The sequence below is a fragment of the Bos mutus genome, chromosome 19 (assembly GCF_027580195.1).
Source record: "Bos mutus isolate GX-2022 chromosome 19, NWIPB_WYAK_1.1, whole genome shotgun sequence".
Lineage (NCBI taxonomy): Eukaryota > Metazoa > Chordata > Mammalia > Artiodactyla > Bovidae > Bos > Bos mutus.
The window spans coordinates 32,617,808-32,631,973 of record NC_091635.1 but is presented as its reverse complement, the minus strand read 5'-3'; the positions used below and the strand labels follow the sequence as shown (position 1 = coordinate 32,631,973).

At 43.5% G+C, this 14,166-nt stretch overlaps 2 protein-coding genes across 8 annotated transcripts in view; one reads left to right on the top strand and one right to left on the bottom strand.

The window, feature by feature from the left end:
- Positions 1-10,438, bottom strand: part of MYL4 (myosin light chain 4) — a 38,111-nt gene extending 27,673 nt beyond the window's left edge. The window contains exon 1 of the mRNA XM_005905337.3: positions 10,265-10,438. The gene's annotated coding sequence lies outside the window, so the exon portion shown is untranslated. The remainder of the gene's footprint in view (positions 1-10,264) is intronic.
- Positions 9,963-14,166, top strand: part of CDC27 (cell division cycle 27) — a 58,805-nt gene continuing 54,601 nt past the window's right edge. For 2 of the 7 annotated variants that reach the window (XM_070390019.1, XM_070390018.1), the window contains exon 1: positions 9,967-10,153. In XM_070390019.1, coding sequence (XP_070246120.1) covers positions 10,127-10,153 — 27 coding nt within the window. In that variant the 5' untranslated portion in view covers positions 9,967-10,126. Of the gene's footprint in view, positions 10,154-14,166 lie in introns of all 7 variants that reach the window. The other 5 variants (XM_070390017.1, XM_005905338.3, XM_070390016.1 and 2 more) reach the window with 5 other exon arrangements.

Sequence of the window (14,166 nt, the reverse complement as noted above, 5' to 3'; positions counted from 1 at the left end):
GCTTATAACTCACCCAGCCCAGCATTTTTCATGTGCTCAGTGTGTAAGTTAAACAAACAGGGTGACAGCAGACAGCCCTGACGTACTCCTTTCTCGATCTTGAAACAATTAGTCATTCCGTGTGTGTGTGTTAGTTGCTTAGTCGTGTCTGACTCTTTGCAACCCCATAGACTGTAGCTCACCAGGCCCCTCTGTCCATGGGATTCTTCAGGCAAGAACACTGGAGTGGGTTGCCATTTCCTTCTCCAAAAGGAACTATAGAAAGAAAGAAAGTGAAGTCGCTCAGTCGTGTCTGACTCTTTGCGATCCCATGGACTATAGCCTACCAGGCTCCTCCATCCATGGAATTTTCCAGGCAAGAGTACTGGAGTGGATTGCCATTGCCTTCTCCAGGGCATCTTCCCGACCTGGGGATCAAACCCAGGTCTGCATTGCAGGCAGACACTTTACCGTCTGAGCTACCAGAGCAACTAAAGCCTAGGAAATTACTGAGCTCACATGCTCCAGAGCCTGTACCAGAGCTAGACAGTCTGTGTACTGCAACGGAAGATCCCATGTGATGCAATGAAGATCCTGCATGCCAAAACTGAGCCTCAAATGCAGCCAAATATATATATAGATATACATATCTATATATATATTAAAGTGCTAGCAAATCTGGTTTCTGGTAAGAGCTCTTTTCCTAACTTTGTAGATGGCTGCCTTCTATGTCCTCATAAGACCTTTCCATGGTGCATGAACATACACAGGGGAGAATGGTAGAGAGAGAGAGTGAGCTCTCGGGTGTCTCTTCTTAAAAAGGATTAGGATGCTAATCCTATTGGATCAGGGCCCCACTTTTATGAATTCATTAACCTTAGATGTCTCCTCTGCAAACACAGCCATACTAGGGGTTAGGGCTTCAACATATGAATTGGGAGTGGGGGAAACACAAATATTCCATACATAACACCAATCAATAAACAAAAATTAATAATATGAACAGAATGAGTTTATTCTACTTATTCACTAAACAAATAAAAAAATGGATACCCATCTTCTGCAGGCATACTGGGCTTCCCTGGTGACTCAGTGGTAAGGAATCCGCCTGCCAATGCATAAGATTCGTATTCAATCCTTGAGTTGGGAAGATACCTTGGAGTAGGAAATGGCAACCCACTCCAGCATTCTTGCCTGGAAAGAATGCCTCTATGGACAGAGGACACTGGCAAGCTCCAGTCCATGGGGTCAAAAAAGAGTTGGACATGACTAAGAGACTAAACAGCAACAACAACAACACAGACATACCTCATTTTATTACACTTTGCTTTGTTACACTTCACAGATATTGTGTTTTCTACTAATTGAAAGTTCATGGCAACCCTGCATCAAGAAAATCTATTGGCACCATTTTTCCAACAGCATTTATTCATTTTATGCCACGTTTTTGGTAACTCTCACAATAGTTCAAATTTTTCATTATTAATATACTTGTTATGGTGATCTATCTGGGGGCTTCCAGGTGGCACCAGTGGTAAAGAATCTCCCTGCCAATGTGAGAGATGTGGGTTCAATCCCTGGGTTGGGAAGATCCTCTGGAGGAAGGCATGGCAACACACTCCAGTATTCTTGCCTGGAGAATTCCATGGACAGAGGAGCCTGGCGGGCTACAGTCCATAGGGTTGCAAAGAGTCGGACACGACTGAAGCAACTTAGTACACACAGACATGGTGATCTGTGAGCCGTGATCTTTGCTGTTACTACTATTACTTGCTGAAGTATTTTTAAACTAAGGTATGTACATTTTTAAACATAATACTATTGCAGATTTAATAGTCTATAGTATACTATAACTTTTATATGTACTGCTGCTGCTGCTGCTAAGTCGCTTCAGTTGTGTCCGACTCTGCGAGACCCCATAGATGGCAGCTCACCAGTCTCCGCCGTCCTTGGGATTCTCTAGGCAAAATCACTGGAGTGGGTTGCCATTTCCTTCTCCAATGCATGAAAGTGAGTGAAAGTGAAGTCACTCAGTTGTGCCCAACTCTTAGTGACCCCATGGACTGCAGCCTACCAGGCTCCTCCGTCCATGGGATTTTCCAGGCAAGAGTACTGGAGTGGGGTGCCATTGCCTTCTCCATTATATATACTGGGAGCCCTAAAAATTCATGTGACTTGCTTTGATATTTGCTTTATTTGATGGTCTGGATTAGAACTCACAATGTCTCTAAGGTTTGCCTGTACCTGATACTATACTAAGTATGGAGAATACATCCTGGAATAGGCAAACAGGGCTTCTTTCCTCACGAAGTTTATGGGTTAGATAGGAAGAGGACAATTAAACATTTATCACAGTAAAGGGTGATAGGAGTAATGACAAGTACGTTAGCACTGAAGGAAAAGCAGGGATAGCCAAACTATCCCTGTATTCCAATAGGTCAGAAAAAACTAAAGAAGTGAAATTTGGAGGATGGGTAGAGATAGCCAAGCGAAGAGTTGAACTAGAGTATCTGGACAGGGATAGCAATATATACAATGTTTCTGGGACAAGAAAGTGGGTTAAGAAGTTCCATGTAGCTAGTATGGTTGTTTGGGGCGGCGGTAGGGCAGGGACTTTTCCCTCTATCCTCATAAGTTCAGTCTCTGGGGCCCTGCAAATTAAACCGACAAAAGACAGATTACCAGAATTTTAAAAACAAGATTTTATTTACACACGCAATGTGCATACACACAGGAGAATTCAGTGAAAAATAACTTAAAGTTAGAACCTGGGCCTTACCTATCATCTTAGCATAGATGATTCTCCACATTTGTGGAGAAGTAACAAGACAAAGAAATAGTGTTTGGGCTTCTAGGGGTGGTATATTATGGAAAGGTAATATATGGGGAAACTAACGGAAGATAAAGGTTATTTTAATAAGGTTTTTTGGTGCAGAACCAACTCAGTGCCAGCTCTGTTTCCAGTGATAATGGTTGCTTTCCTCTTTCTTTTACAGGAGAGGGGAGAGGAAACACCTTCACAAAGGAGAATTTATGTCTGCTTTTAGGCAGATGGGGGTGGGTGGGCAAAAATATCTATATTTGTTGCCTTGCTTTCAGTTCATAATAATCTTCATGCCAAAGTGGCATTTTCTGATCTCCTTCACTGGAATATATAGTATAAGAGGGAAACAAGTGAGGTAAGGCTGAATAAGGAAGCAGAGACTAGACCTTGCATAGCCCTGTTAAGACTAGTTAAAGGTTTTGGACTATATCCTGAGAACAATGAGAAATCCTGAATTGGGGCATGTAAAAAGTTAATCAGGGACTTCCCTGGTGTTCCAGCGGCTAAGACTTCTTGCTCCCAATGCTAGGGATGCAGGTTCGATCCCCTGGTCATGGAACTAGATCTACACACTGCAGCTAAGAGTTCACATGCCTCTGGAAACATATACTAACATATGTAAAACAGACAATCAGTAGGAACTTGCTGTATGACTTCGGGAACTCACACCAGGGCTCTGTGACAACCTAGAGGTGTGGGATGGGGTGGGAGGTGGGAGGGAAGCTCATGAGAGAGGGAACATATGTATACCTACGGCTGATCCATGTTGATGTATGGCAGAAACCAACACAATATTGTAATTATCCTTCAATTAAAAATAAATAAAAAGAAAAAAAAAGAGAGTTCACATGCCTCAACTAAAGATCCCCCATGCCCCAACAAAGATCAAAGACCCCATGTGCCTCAACGAAGACCCGGTACAGACAAATAAATGTTTAAAAAAAAAAAAGTTAATCAACAGAAACATCAATTAAAGTAGAGCTGGGAGACCAGAAGAGGGAGCTCTCACACCCCCAGACAATAAGAGAGTCCAATAGGAAGAAGAAAGACTTCCTCTTCTTTCCTGGCAAGAGCTCAGTCAATGAGAGACTGACACAACTCAGCCAAGGAAGAATCATAGACTTTTTATTTATTATAGCCCTCCCAACTTCCTTTTCCCTGCCATGAAAGAGTTCTCTTTCTCCATTTTTTTGCTGGTGACTTGCATGTGGCTTACCATGGTTGCAGACCCTGCGCTTCTTCACTGTCCCAAATAAACCCATTTTGATGCTGAAGCAATAACTGGCAGTCTATTTGTTTTAGGTCAACAGTGGAGAGGCTTAAGGAGGAGAATCCTGACATGATTACACTTGTTTTTGGAGGTAGGTGAGACTTGAGGCAGAAAAGACATGAAGGTAAATTTAGGAGGTAAAGTCAGTAGGGCTTTGAGACCAGACATTAGGGTTATTAAAGAAAAAGAGTGGCTTCAGGTTTGGGCAATGGAGAAACTGGGACAGATAATAATTCAAATAGAAGAGTGAGGAGTTCCATTCTGAACAAAGTACCTGTGAGACACCCAGAGATATCCAGCTGACAGCTAGGCATTTAGGCCTGGAGTTCTAAGAAGAGCCTGGCTGGAGATACAGCCTATGGAACAATTTTCAATTAAAAAAAAAAACCTGAAACCATGAGAGTAAGTTCACCTTGGAAGAACATATAGAGTGAGAAGGCCTAGAACTGAACCCGTGAAGCATTCTGATATTAGAAGTTCTGTAAAGGAAACTGATAAGAAACAGAGCAGTAGAAAGAAAACCAGGAAACTGTGTGATCAGAGATGCCAAAGTAAAGGAATGATGTTTTTTAATGCAATACTAATGGCAACCCACTCCAGTGTTCTTGCCTGGGGAATCCCAGGGACGGGGGAGCCTGGTGGGCTGCCGTCTATGGGGTCGCACAGAGTCGGACACGACTGAAGTGACTTAGCAGCAGCAACATGGTATGTATTGTTTTTTTAAAAAAATATTTTTTCATCATGTATTTATTTGGTCGTCCTGGGTCTTAGCTGCAGCATGTGGGGTCTAACACCCTGCTCAGGGATTGAGCCAGGGCCCCTGCACTGGGAGCTCAGAGTCTGAGCCCCTGGACTACCAGAGAAGTCTCAAGGGGTTGATTTGATGACAAGGGGGAGCAAAGGTACGCAGAGTTGGGGGAGAGGGGCAGAGCCTCACAGTAGGTAATACAAAGAGGATAAGAGGCAGTGTGCAGCAGGGACAAAAGAAGGGTACAGATAAGGAGGACTCAAGGAACTGAGAAGACTGAGCTTTCTTTGGGTTATCTCAGGGGGCCTGTACCTTGGCTATGGTACCATGTCTAGCCTCTTGAATAGTTCCCTAAACCCTGATCTCGAATTCGATTGTACATGAAACAGAACAAGGGGCAGGCTAAGAAAAAGGAAAAATTATCATGTTTGGAATAATGCTTACTGTACTCTAAGTCCACTCGTCAGCTAAATACATGTGGATCGGGGTGATGGCACGATGTCTAAGTAGTTGCTGGATGGTGAGTTTAAGTAGGTCAATCAGGAACAGAAAAGGAAGTAAAAATGCTCTAAAAGAGTCCATCGAAGCACAACTTCAAACAATGTGGTCTTGCTGTGAATGAGCACAAAACCACAACAGATGTGTTAGCCCATGACCAACGGTCAGAAAAGAGATGCTCTTGTTCAGAAAAAAGAAAAAAAGGGTTTGGGGGGGCGAGGTGGGACTTTAGGCAAATTCTAAGCTTATGAGCCAGCGTGACAAACATCACAGAATCTCTAAATGCTGAGTCTAGACACACATTTTCATACACACAAAAATCAGCTTTATATATCCTGTGTTGTAAGTTTCTACACTGAAATTTACAAGAATCAAATGCTCAGGTACATGACTTGGAAGCCTGTTGTGTGAAAAAGTGCTGTGTGTGTGTGTAAAATGACCAAAAGCTTAGCAGGATCAGAGTCATGTAAATAAAACTTTAGCCCACTTTAATAGAAGTCATCCAGATAATAAAAGCATGAGTTCTATTGTATTCTGAATTCACTGGAATAAATCTGGAGTGCTGCAGTCAGTTAAAGCAGCACATTTTAAGAGTAATATTGTGTCACATTTTAGGAGTAATTCCCACACACACACACACATACACTTTCTTTCCATTCCCCTACCAGATTCTCTCATCTGGCATCTCAAACCTGGTAGCATGTTTTCAAAGATGATCAGTCCTTCCCACGGCACATGCCCTTTGCAGTGTCACTTTGCCACTCTTCCCATCTACAGGTGGACTCTTATTTCTCCTCCAGTTGAATCCAGTCGGCCTGTCTTAATTTGACCAACTAGAAGTGATGGAGCTTGACTTACAGAGCTGGGCCTTAAGGGGCCTCACAGCTTCTGTTTTTGCCTTCTTGGTTGCCAGGTGCCAAGTCAAGAAGTTAGGGTCAGACGACTGACTGATGTGAAGTCATGTGGAAGAGAAATAAGGCGCTCAGCCAACAACCAGCACCAAGGCCCCAAACATGTGAGTGAAGCCATCTTGGATCTTACAGTCCTAATCAAGCCAATGATGGTAATAATCTGTACCTGTGCTATCCAGTATGGGAATCACTAGCTACATGTCTCTACTGAGTCCCTGGAATGGGGCTAGGGCATCTGAAGAGCTTCATTTTAAATTTTACTTGATTTTAACTAAACTTTAGCTAGTGACTACCATACTGGACACTGCCGCTGCTGCTGCTAAGTCGCTTCAGTCGTGTCCGACTCTGTGGGACCCCAGAGACGGCAACCCACCTGGCTCCCCCGTCCCTGGGATTCTCCAGGCAAGAACACTGGAGTGGGTTGCCATTTCCTTCTCCAATGCATGAAAGTGAAAAGTGAAAGTGAAGTCGCTCAGTCGTGTCCGACTCTTCACGACCCCATGGACTGCAGCCTACCAGGTTCCTCCGTTCATGGGATTTTCTAGGCAAGAGTACTGGAGTGGGGTGCCATTGTCTTCTCCATACTGGACACTATTCCCACCCTAATTCACCCAGCCCAACACTGCTAACAGAACAAGGCACAGGGCAGCATAAGATCACCTTACCCTTTCTGGGGCTGCAAGCACACAAGCAGTGACTAGAGATGGCCGCCAGTAAAGGCTATAGCTCTGTCAACAAAACAAAACACCCACGCCCCACCCCCTCACAGCAACACCCAAAGGAAGGGAGTGACCCATTCTAAACTGATTTCATCTACATAAAATGTTAGAACCAGAAAGAGAAATATCCACACAAATGGAATATACTATTGAGAAAAACAGTCTTTGCAATACTTTTAAAATTGAAGTCCCACATCTAGCCTAGAAATGCCCTGATTAGGAAGTCAACCTTCAAAAAGTGTTTTCTTCAACCTTATGGATACAGAAGGGAAAAGGGAGGGAAAGAAAGGTAAACTAAGAACATGAGGTTAATAGATACAAACTACCATACATGACATAGATAAGCAACTAGGATTTACCATACAGCACAGGGAACTATAAAAAGTATCTCGCATAACCTACAGTGCAAAAATAATCTGAAAAAATACATTTCTGAATCCCTTTGCTATACACCTGAAAATAACACAATATTGTAAATCAACTATACTTCAATTTTAAAAATATTGCAAAGACTGTTTTTCTCATCTACCAAAAACTAAAATTTTAATAGTTCCCTGTTCACACACTTTAGGGGGAGAGGTAATAGGAAGGAAATTTGAGAGCCTCCTATGTGTGTTGGAGAAGGAAATGGCAACCCACTCCAGTACTCTTGCTTGGAAAATCCCATGGAGAGAGGAGCCTGGTAGGCTACAGTCCATGGGGTTGCAAAGAGTCGGATACGACTGAGCGACTTCACTCACTCACTCACTATGTGTGTTAGACAGTCACATACATTAATGCATTTCGTCCTCTTATGGTTGTTTTTATACTAAAGAAATACAAGTTCAGTGAGGTTGTGACTTTCCTAAGGACCTAAAGCTAATAGTGCCAGAGATAAAATTGAAATCCAACCTCCCGATTTCCCAATACGTCACAATGCCTCTCCTATCAAGAGTAAACACTTCTGCCCTGTTTCTGAGATTTTCCATGATCTGGCGACCTAAATAATCACTTCACTTTGACTTTTCACTTTCATGCATTGGAGAAGGAAATGGCAACCCACTCCAGTGTTCTTGCCTGGAGAATCCCAGGGACAGCAGAGTCTGTGTCGCACAGACTCGTACACAACTGAAGCGACTTAGCAGCAGCAGTTAATGTCGCATCTCTTACCAGATTGATCTCATTCTGCTCCCTTTCACTTTCTCCTTTCTTTTCTTCTAATTCTACCTATCCTTCAAAATCTGGCTTACATCTAAAACTTTTCTCATCTTCAGTTCAGTCCCTCAGTTGTGTTCAACTCCTTGTGACCCCATGGACTGCAGCACGCCAGGCTTCACTGTTCATCAATTCCTGGAGCTTGCTCAAACTCGTGTCCATTGAGTCGGTGATGCCATCCAGCCATCTCATCCTATGTCATAGCCTTCTCCTCCTGCCTTCAATCTTTTCCAGCACCAGGGTCTTTTCAAATGAGCCAGTTCTTCAAATCAGGTGGCCAAAGTATTGGAGTTTCAGCTTTAGCATCAGTCCTTCCAATGAATATTCAGGACTGATTTCCTTAAGGATGGACTGGTTAGATCTCCTTGTAGTCCAAGGGACTCTCATTAGTCTTCTCCAACAGCACTGTTCAAAAGCATCAATTCTTCCAGGCTCAACTCTCTTTGTGGTCCAACTCTCACATCCATACATGACCACTGGAAAAACCATAGCTTTGACAAGATGGACCTTTGTTGGCAAAGTAATGTCTCTGCTTTTCAATACGCTATCTAGGTTGGTCATAGTGGTGCTTCCAAGGAGCAAGCATCTTTTAATTTCATGACTGCAATCACCATCTGCAGTGATTTTGGAGCCCCCCAAAATAAGGTCTCTCTCTGAGAGACTTTCTCATCTTAATGCTAATTAATTTCCCTTTCCTCTCTTCTGGATTTTTACATCACTTATAATGGGCATCACATAATATAACATTCTTTGTTACATTCGGTTCAGTTCAGTCGCTCAGTCGTGTCCGACTCTTTGCGACCCCATGAATCACAGCAGCCAGGCCTCCCTGTCCATCACCAACTCCCGGAGTTCACTCAGACTCACGTCCATCGAGTCAGTGGTGCCATCCAGCCATTTCATCTTCTGGCGTCCCCTTCTCCTCCTGCCCCCAATCCCTCCCTGCATCAGAGTCTTTTCCAATAAGTCAACTCTTCGCATGAGGTGGCCAAAGTACTGGAGTTTCAGCTTTAGCATCATTCCTTCCAAAGAAATCCCAAGGCTGATCTCCTTCAGAATGGACTGGTTGGATCTCCTTGCAGTCCAAGGGACTCTCAAGAGTCTTCTCCAACACCACAGTTCAAAAGCATCAATTCTTCGGCGCTCAGCTCTCTTCACAGTCCAACTCTCACATCCATACATGACCACAGGAAAAACCATAGCCTTGACTAGATGGACCTTTGTTGGCAAAGTAATGTCTCTGCTTTTCAATATGCTATCTAGGTTGGTTATAACTTTCCTTCTTTGTTACATAACTTTTCCGTTAAACAGACCGTAATCTGAGGACAGGGGTCAAATTGAATCTTTAAATAGGGCAGTCTTTCCAATTTCCTATTTCCCTTTGAGGCATGATTAAGAGTTCAGGAATGGATAAACGACCTAAACTTAACAGACAGATTACCTCTTGATTAATTAAAATCAGCCCCAAACTCTAGAGTTCAACCCTCTGCTTAATCCACCGCGCACCAATTAATCCAGCAAGCTTGAACCGCAAACCAAGATTGAAGCCCGGCCACGTAACGCTGCCGGCGGACTCCCGCACGCCACGCCCAGCCTATTGGTTACCGATTGGGCGTGCCCCTGCCCAAGAGCCGACGGGGCGTGGCGTGCGTGAGTGAAGGCGTGACCGAGAAGAGGAACATACGCTTTGGATCACGCTCGGTCGTCTCCGGTACTCCTCGACAACTTCCGGCAACGGTGTTCTCCTCCGCCGATTCACCTCGGGTATTTCCGGTCTCCTTCGGGCCTTTCCGTCTGGCTCCCGCGCGCGTCTCTCCACTTCGGGCTTTTCCGTGTCCCGCTCGGAGGTACTCGGCTCTCGCTCGGCCTCCCCCATTCCCCGGTAACGGTCGCTGGTGAGTTTAAATGAGCCGGGGCTGGCCGGGCCGGAGTCGCTACGGGGGGGGCCTGAGGCACTGCAGAAAGTGGGCCTGAACCTCCAGGATGACGGTGCTGCAGGAACCCGTCCAGGTAATGGTAACCCTCTTCCCTGAGGCTTGGCTCGCAGCCTCGGTCGGGAAGCGGCGTACGGCCACTTCGCGGCCTGCTGCGGCCTAGGCCCGGCTGCTTCTCCCGCCTCACCTCACGCCGGCTCCTGCCTGTCTTCTCGTCAGTTCCGAGGCCTTGCCCGCAGCCTCAGCCGCGTTCCCTCTGGCCCTACGTTACTTCTTCCCCGGGTGTGAGCGGAGTTCGGCGATAATCCCTCCTTTTCCCTCCGGGCCAATGTCGGGCGAGCCCCTCCTGTCAGCCCAGGGGCTGGGCCCGGGCCGGGGTGAGCGATGAGGGGCCGAAAACTCGCCCCAGGTGCTCTCTTGCCCAAGGATGGTTGGGACGCACGTTTGATCAGCGCCTGTATGATCTTCATAATGGTGGAGCAAGTTTGCGGGGCGAGTGTTGGTTTTGTTTTTGTTTTCTAGGAGAAAGTGGAGGGAGGGTAGGATCGGGGTTTTTAATACTGATTTCTGTTTTGGTGACAAACTGTCTAGCCCACGTTGCTTTTCCTCGCTCACTCAGTTTCCCTCCGGACAATGATCTGCGAAGAGAACCCCGAGGCCCAGTGCAGAGGCGAAGCACCTATACAAGGGGAGGGGGTGGAAACAGCAAATTGGTTTTTTTCCATGACCTGTGATGGGTATCATGAGTGCTTTACTGTGCATGTTTATAAGGCGTTCAGGAAATGAAAGACATATCATGGTTTTTCCATCCATACTACACCAAGGTTTGCTTTGACGCACAGTGCTGTGTTGGCATGTAAGAAACCCTATTGGATTTTCAGGGTGTGATGCGGTGCCAAGTCATTTCCCCCTCCTGCCATCTGAAGAAACTAAATCTTTTGTCCCCTGGTGAGGGACCAGGTCTGGGAGACTTTTTACCCTGTCCTATGATCTTTGACTTGATTAGAAGAGTTGACCTCTATCAACTGATGTCATTGAGTCATGCACTTTATTTTGAAAGCAAACCGATTTTAGAAATTGCTTCCTGTTGCTCTTAAAGACCCGTGATATCAAATAGTAAAATATTTTAATACATCACTCCTTCCATATTTCTTCAGTTTTTTCCATCACAGGATGAAATACCAATTTCTCCTAGTTGGCTCTTTCTCTAGCTGTTTACATATAGCAGCTATTAATTTTTTAATTTAGTGTGGGATTCTGTCTTCTGTACAGAATTGTACAAACAGTTCTGTTTGTACATTATACTGGTGCTTTCAAAGCTGTTTCTTTCCATCCAAATTTGCTAGTAAAGAGTCCCTTTTTAATGTTTTTTGGGTTTTTTTTTTGAGACCTAAGGTGAAATTAGAAGTTGCTATCTATACCTTCTAAAACGGGTAAGCAGATTACTCAATTGTTTAATTTCTGTTTCATGTTTTTGTTATTTTGTCTTAACAATTAATGATACATTTGCCTTATAGATATGGCTTCTAAGATGATAAACTAGTTTTATGGATAGCCTGTGCATATGTGCCAAGTCACTTCAGTCATGTCTGACTCTGCGACCCTGTAGACTGTAGCCTGCCAGGCTCCTCTGTCCATGGGATTCTCCAGGCAAGAATACTGGAGTGGGTTGCCATGCCCTCCTCCAGGGGATCTTCCTCACCCAGGGATCAACCCTGTGTCTCTTACATCTCCTGCCTTACCCTCCTGACAGGCGGCTTCTTTATCACCAGGGCCACCTAATTTGCATAAAAGCATGGAGAGAAATATGTAGCCAATTCCTTGATAAAGATATTCCTTGTGTGATAAACATCAAGTTTTCTGTTTTTCATTAAAGTACTCTTAGCAGTAATGCATTTAGATATTTTTAAGGCTCAAGAGTCAAATTTGTCTACTCCCCACACACAACCCACTGACAGTGGTAACAAGTTTTAGGATATAATTAGGTGAGAATTTTGGTTGTAATTTTTAGTATAAGAAGCCATTCAAGAAGGGATCTAGAGCAGCAGGAGAACAAGCAACGTTGGCTTTTTAAACTATAATAAGTGATTGCTTGTATTTTTAAAGGAATGAGAGTAAGGTGGAAAGGTGTGTCCTTTTGAGGGTTGTCTCAGGGTTTGAAGTATTATTGCTGCTGCTGCTGCTAAGTCGCTTCAGTCGTTTCCGACTCTGTGCGACCCCATAAACGGCAGCCCACCAGGCTCCCCCACCCCTGGGATTCTCCAGGCAAGAACACTGGAGTGGGGTGCCATTTCCTTCTCCAATGCATGAAAGTGAAAAGTGAAAGTGAAGTCGCTCAGTCGTGTCCGACTCTTCACGACCCCATGGACTGCAGCCCACCAGGCTCTTCCGTCCATGGGATTTTCCAGGCAAGAGTACTGGAGTGGGGTGCCATTGTTATTAGGCATAGAAAAAAGTTGAGAGAAACGATGAGCAACTGATTTTTGCTTTTTCTTTTTTTAAAGCTTAAACATGGGATACCCAGTTTGATATACCATGTAAGCCTAAATATAAGCACTTCCTCAAAATTATCTCTTATAAAAAAGTATTACTTTGAGTCTTCAAAAATCTCTCCTATTATGAGGCAGAAATTCTGTCATTTATTTAATTTTTAAAATAACTATTTGGGAAGGAATAATTGCTAGCCTAAGTGACTTGAATCAGTGCTAATTTGGATGTGTATAAAATCCACCTGATGAAATTGATTTTTCAAAAAATCAATTTTATATAGATTTATCAATTATTCCTGGGGGGTAAGACATCACGGAAGTGTTGAATGAAGTTGTAGGAAAAAAAAAAAAGCCTTGGAAAAATCATCTTAATAAGCAGTATAGTAACTGGTTGCTTTTACACATAATATTGTTTTAGAGCTCATTAGATAGTGAAGGTGGAGAAGGCAGTGGCAACTCACTCCAGTACTCTTACCTGGAAATCCCATAGACAGAGAAGCCTAGAAGACTGTGGTCCATGGGGTTTCGAAGAGTCGGAACGACTGAGTGACTTCACTTTCACTTTTCACTTTCATGCGTTGGAGAAGGAAATGGTAGCCCACTCCAGTGTTCTTGCCTGGAGAATCCCAGGGATGGTGGAGCCTGGTGGGCTGCTGTCTATGGGGTTGCACAGAGTCGGACATGACTGAAGCGACTTAGCAGCAGCAGCAACAGATAGTGAAGGAATACTTTTGGCTTGGGATAAGAAGTACAGGGACAGCATCTAACACAGATTCAAAGTGTACCATTTTCAAATAACTTAGAATTGAAGATGGTTATTCAGGAAAATTGTGTTAGATGATTACCACTCTCCCAAAAAAAGGCTTTTTAATAAATTGTTCTATTCAATAGAGTAGAAAAAAAGAAATTCCTAAATATATTTTATGATTGTAAAAATGTGTATATATATATACACACACACACATATATATAGCTAAATTGATAAATCAATACCATTTGACTATTTGGTCTTCATTCAAAAATGTATTCAGGTTAGCTGAAATACATTTGTTTATGAAATTTTCTTTTAGAAAACAGATTCTCATATTTAGGTACAAAACAGTATTTTGAAGACAGTGCTACATAGTACCTGAACTGAGAGGATGTGCTTTGGAGTGGGGAGATAGAGAAGGAAATCATTACAGATAGGTGATAATTCCTTTATGGACTCGTGCCCTGATACAGCCTTTGTGTTTATATATAGAGAAAGCATGAGACAAATAATCACAAATTAATAATTATAAATTGTGATAAGAATGGTACTCCAAGTAGGGTGTTAGGAGAGAGACCTAATAAGAGGGTCCTGACTTCAGTCAGGTTTGCAGTTGGACCATCAAAGTTCAGAAGCAGCCTCAATGAAATAATCAAATTGGAAAGAATGTTATGCACCTGCTATGTGTCAAGCACAGATAAAAGACATTCTAAAACCTTCTCTAAAAAGGATGTTAGGAAAGTTCCTTTTGAGCAAATAACATTGTAGCTGAGTTCAAAGTTTGAGACAAAAACAATTTGAAAAGAATGACAAGCAGAGAAAACAGTATGTGCAAAGTCCCTGAGACAT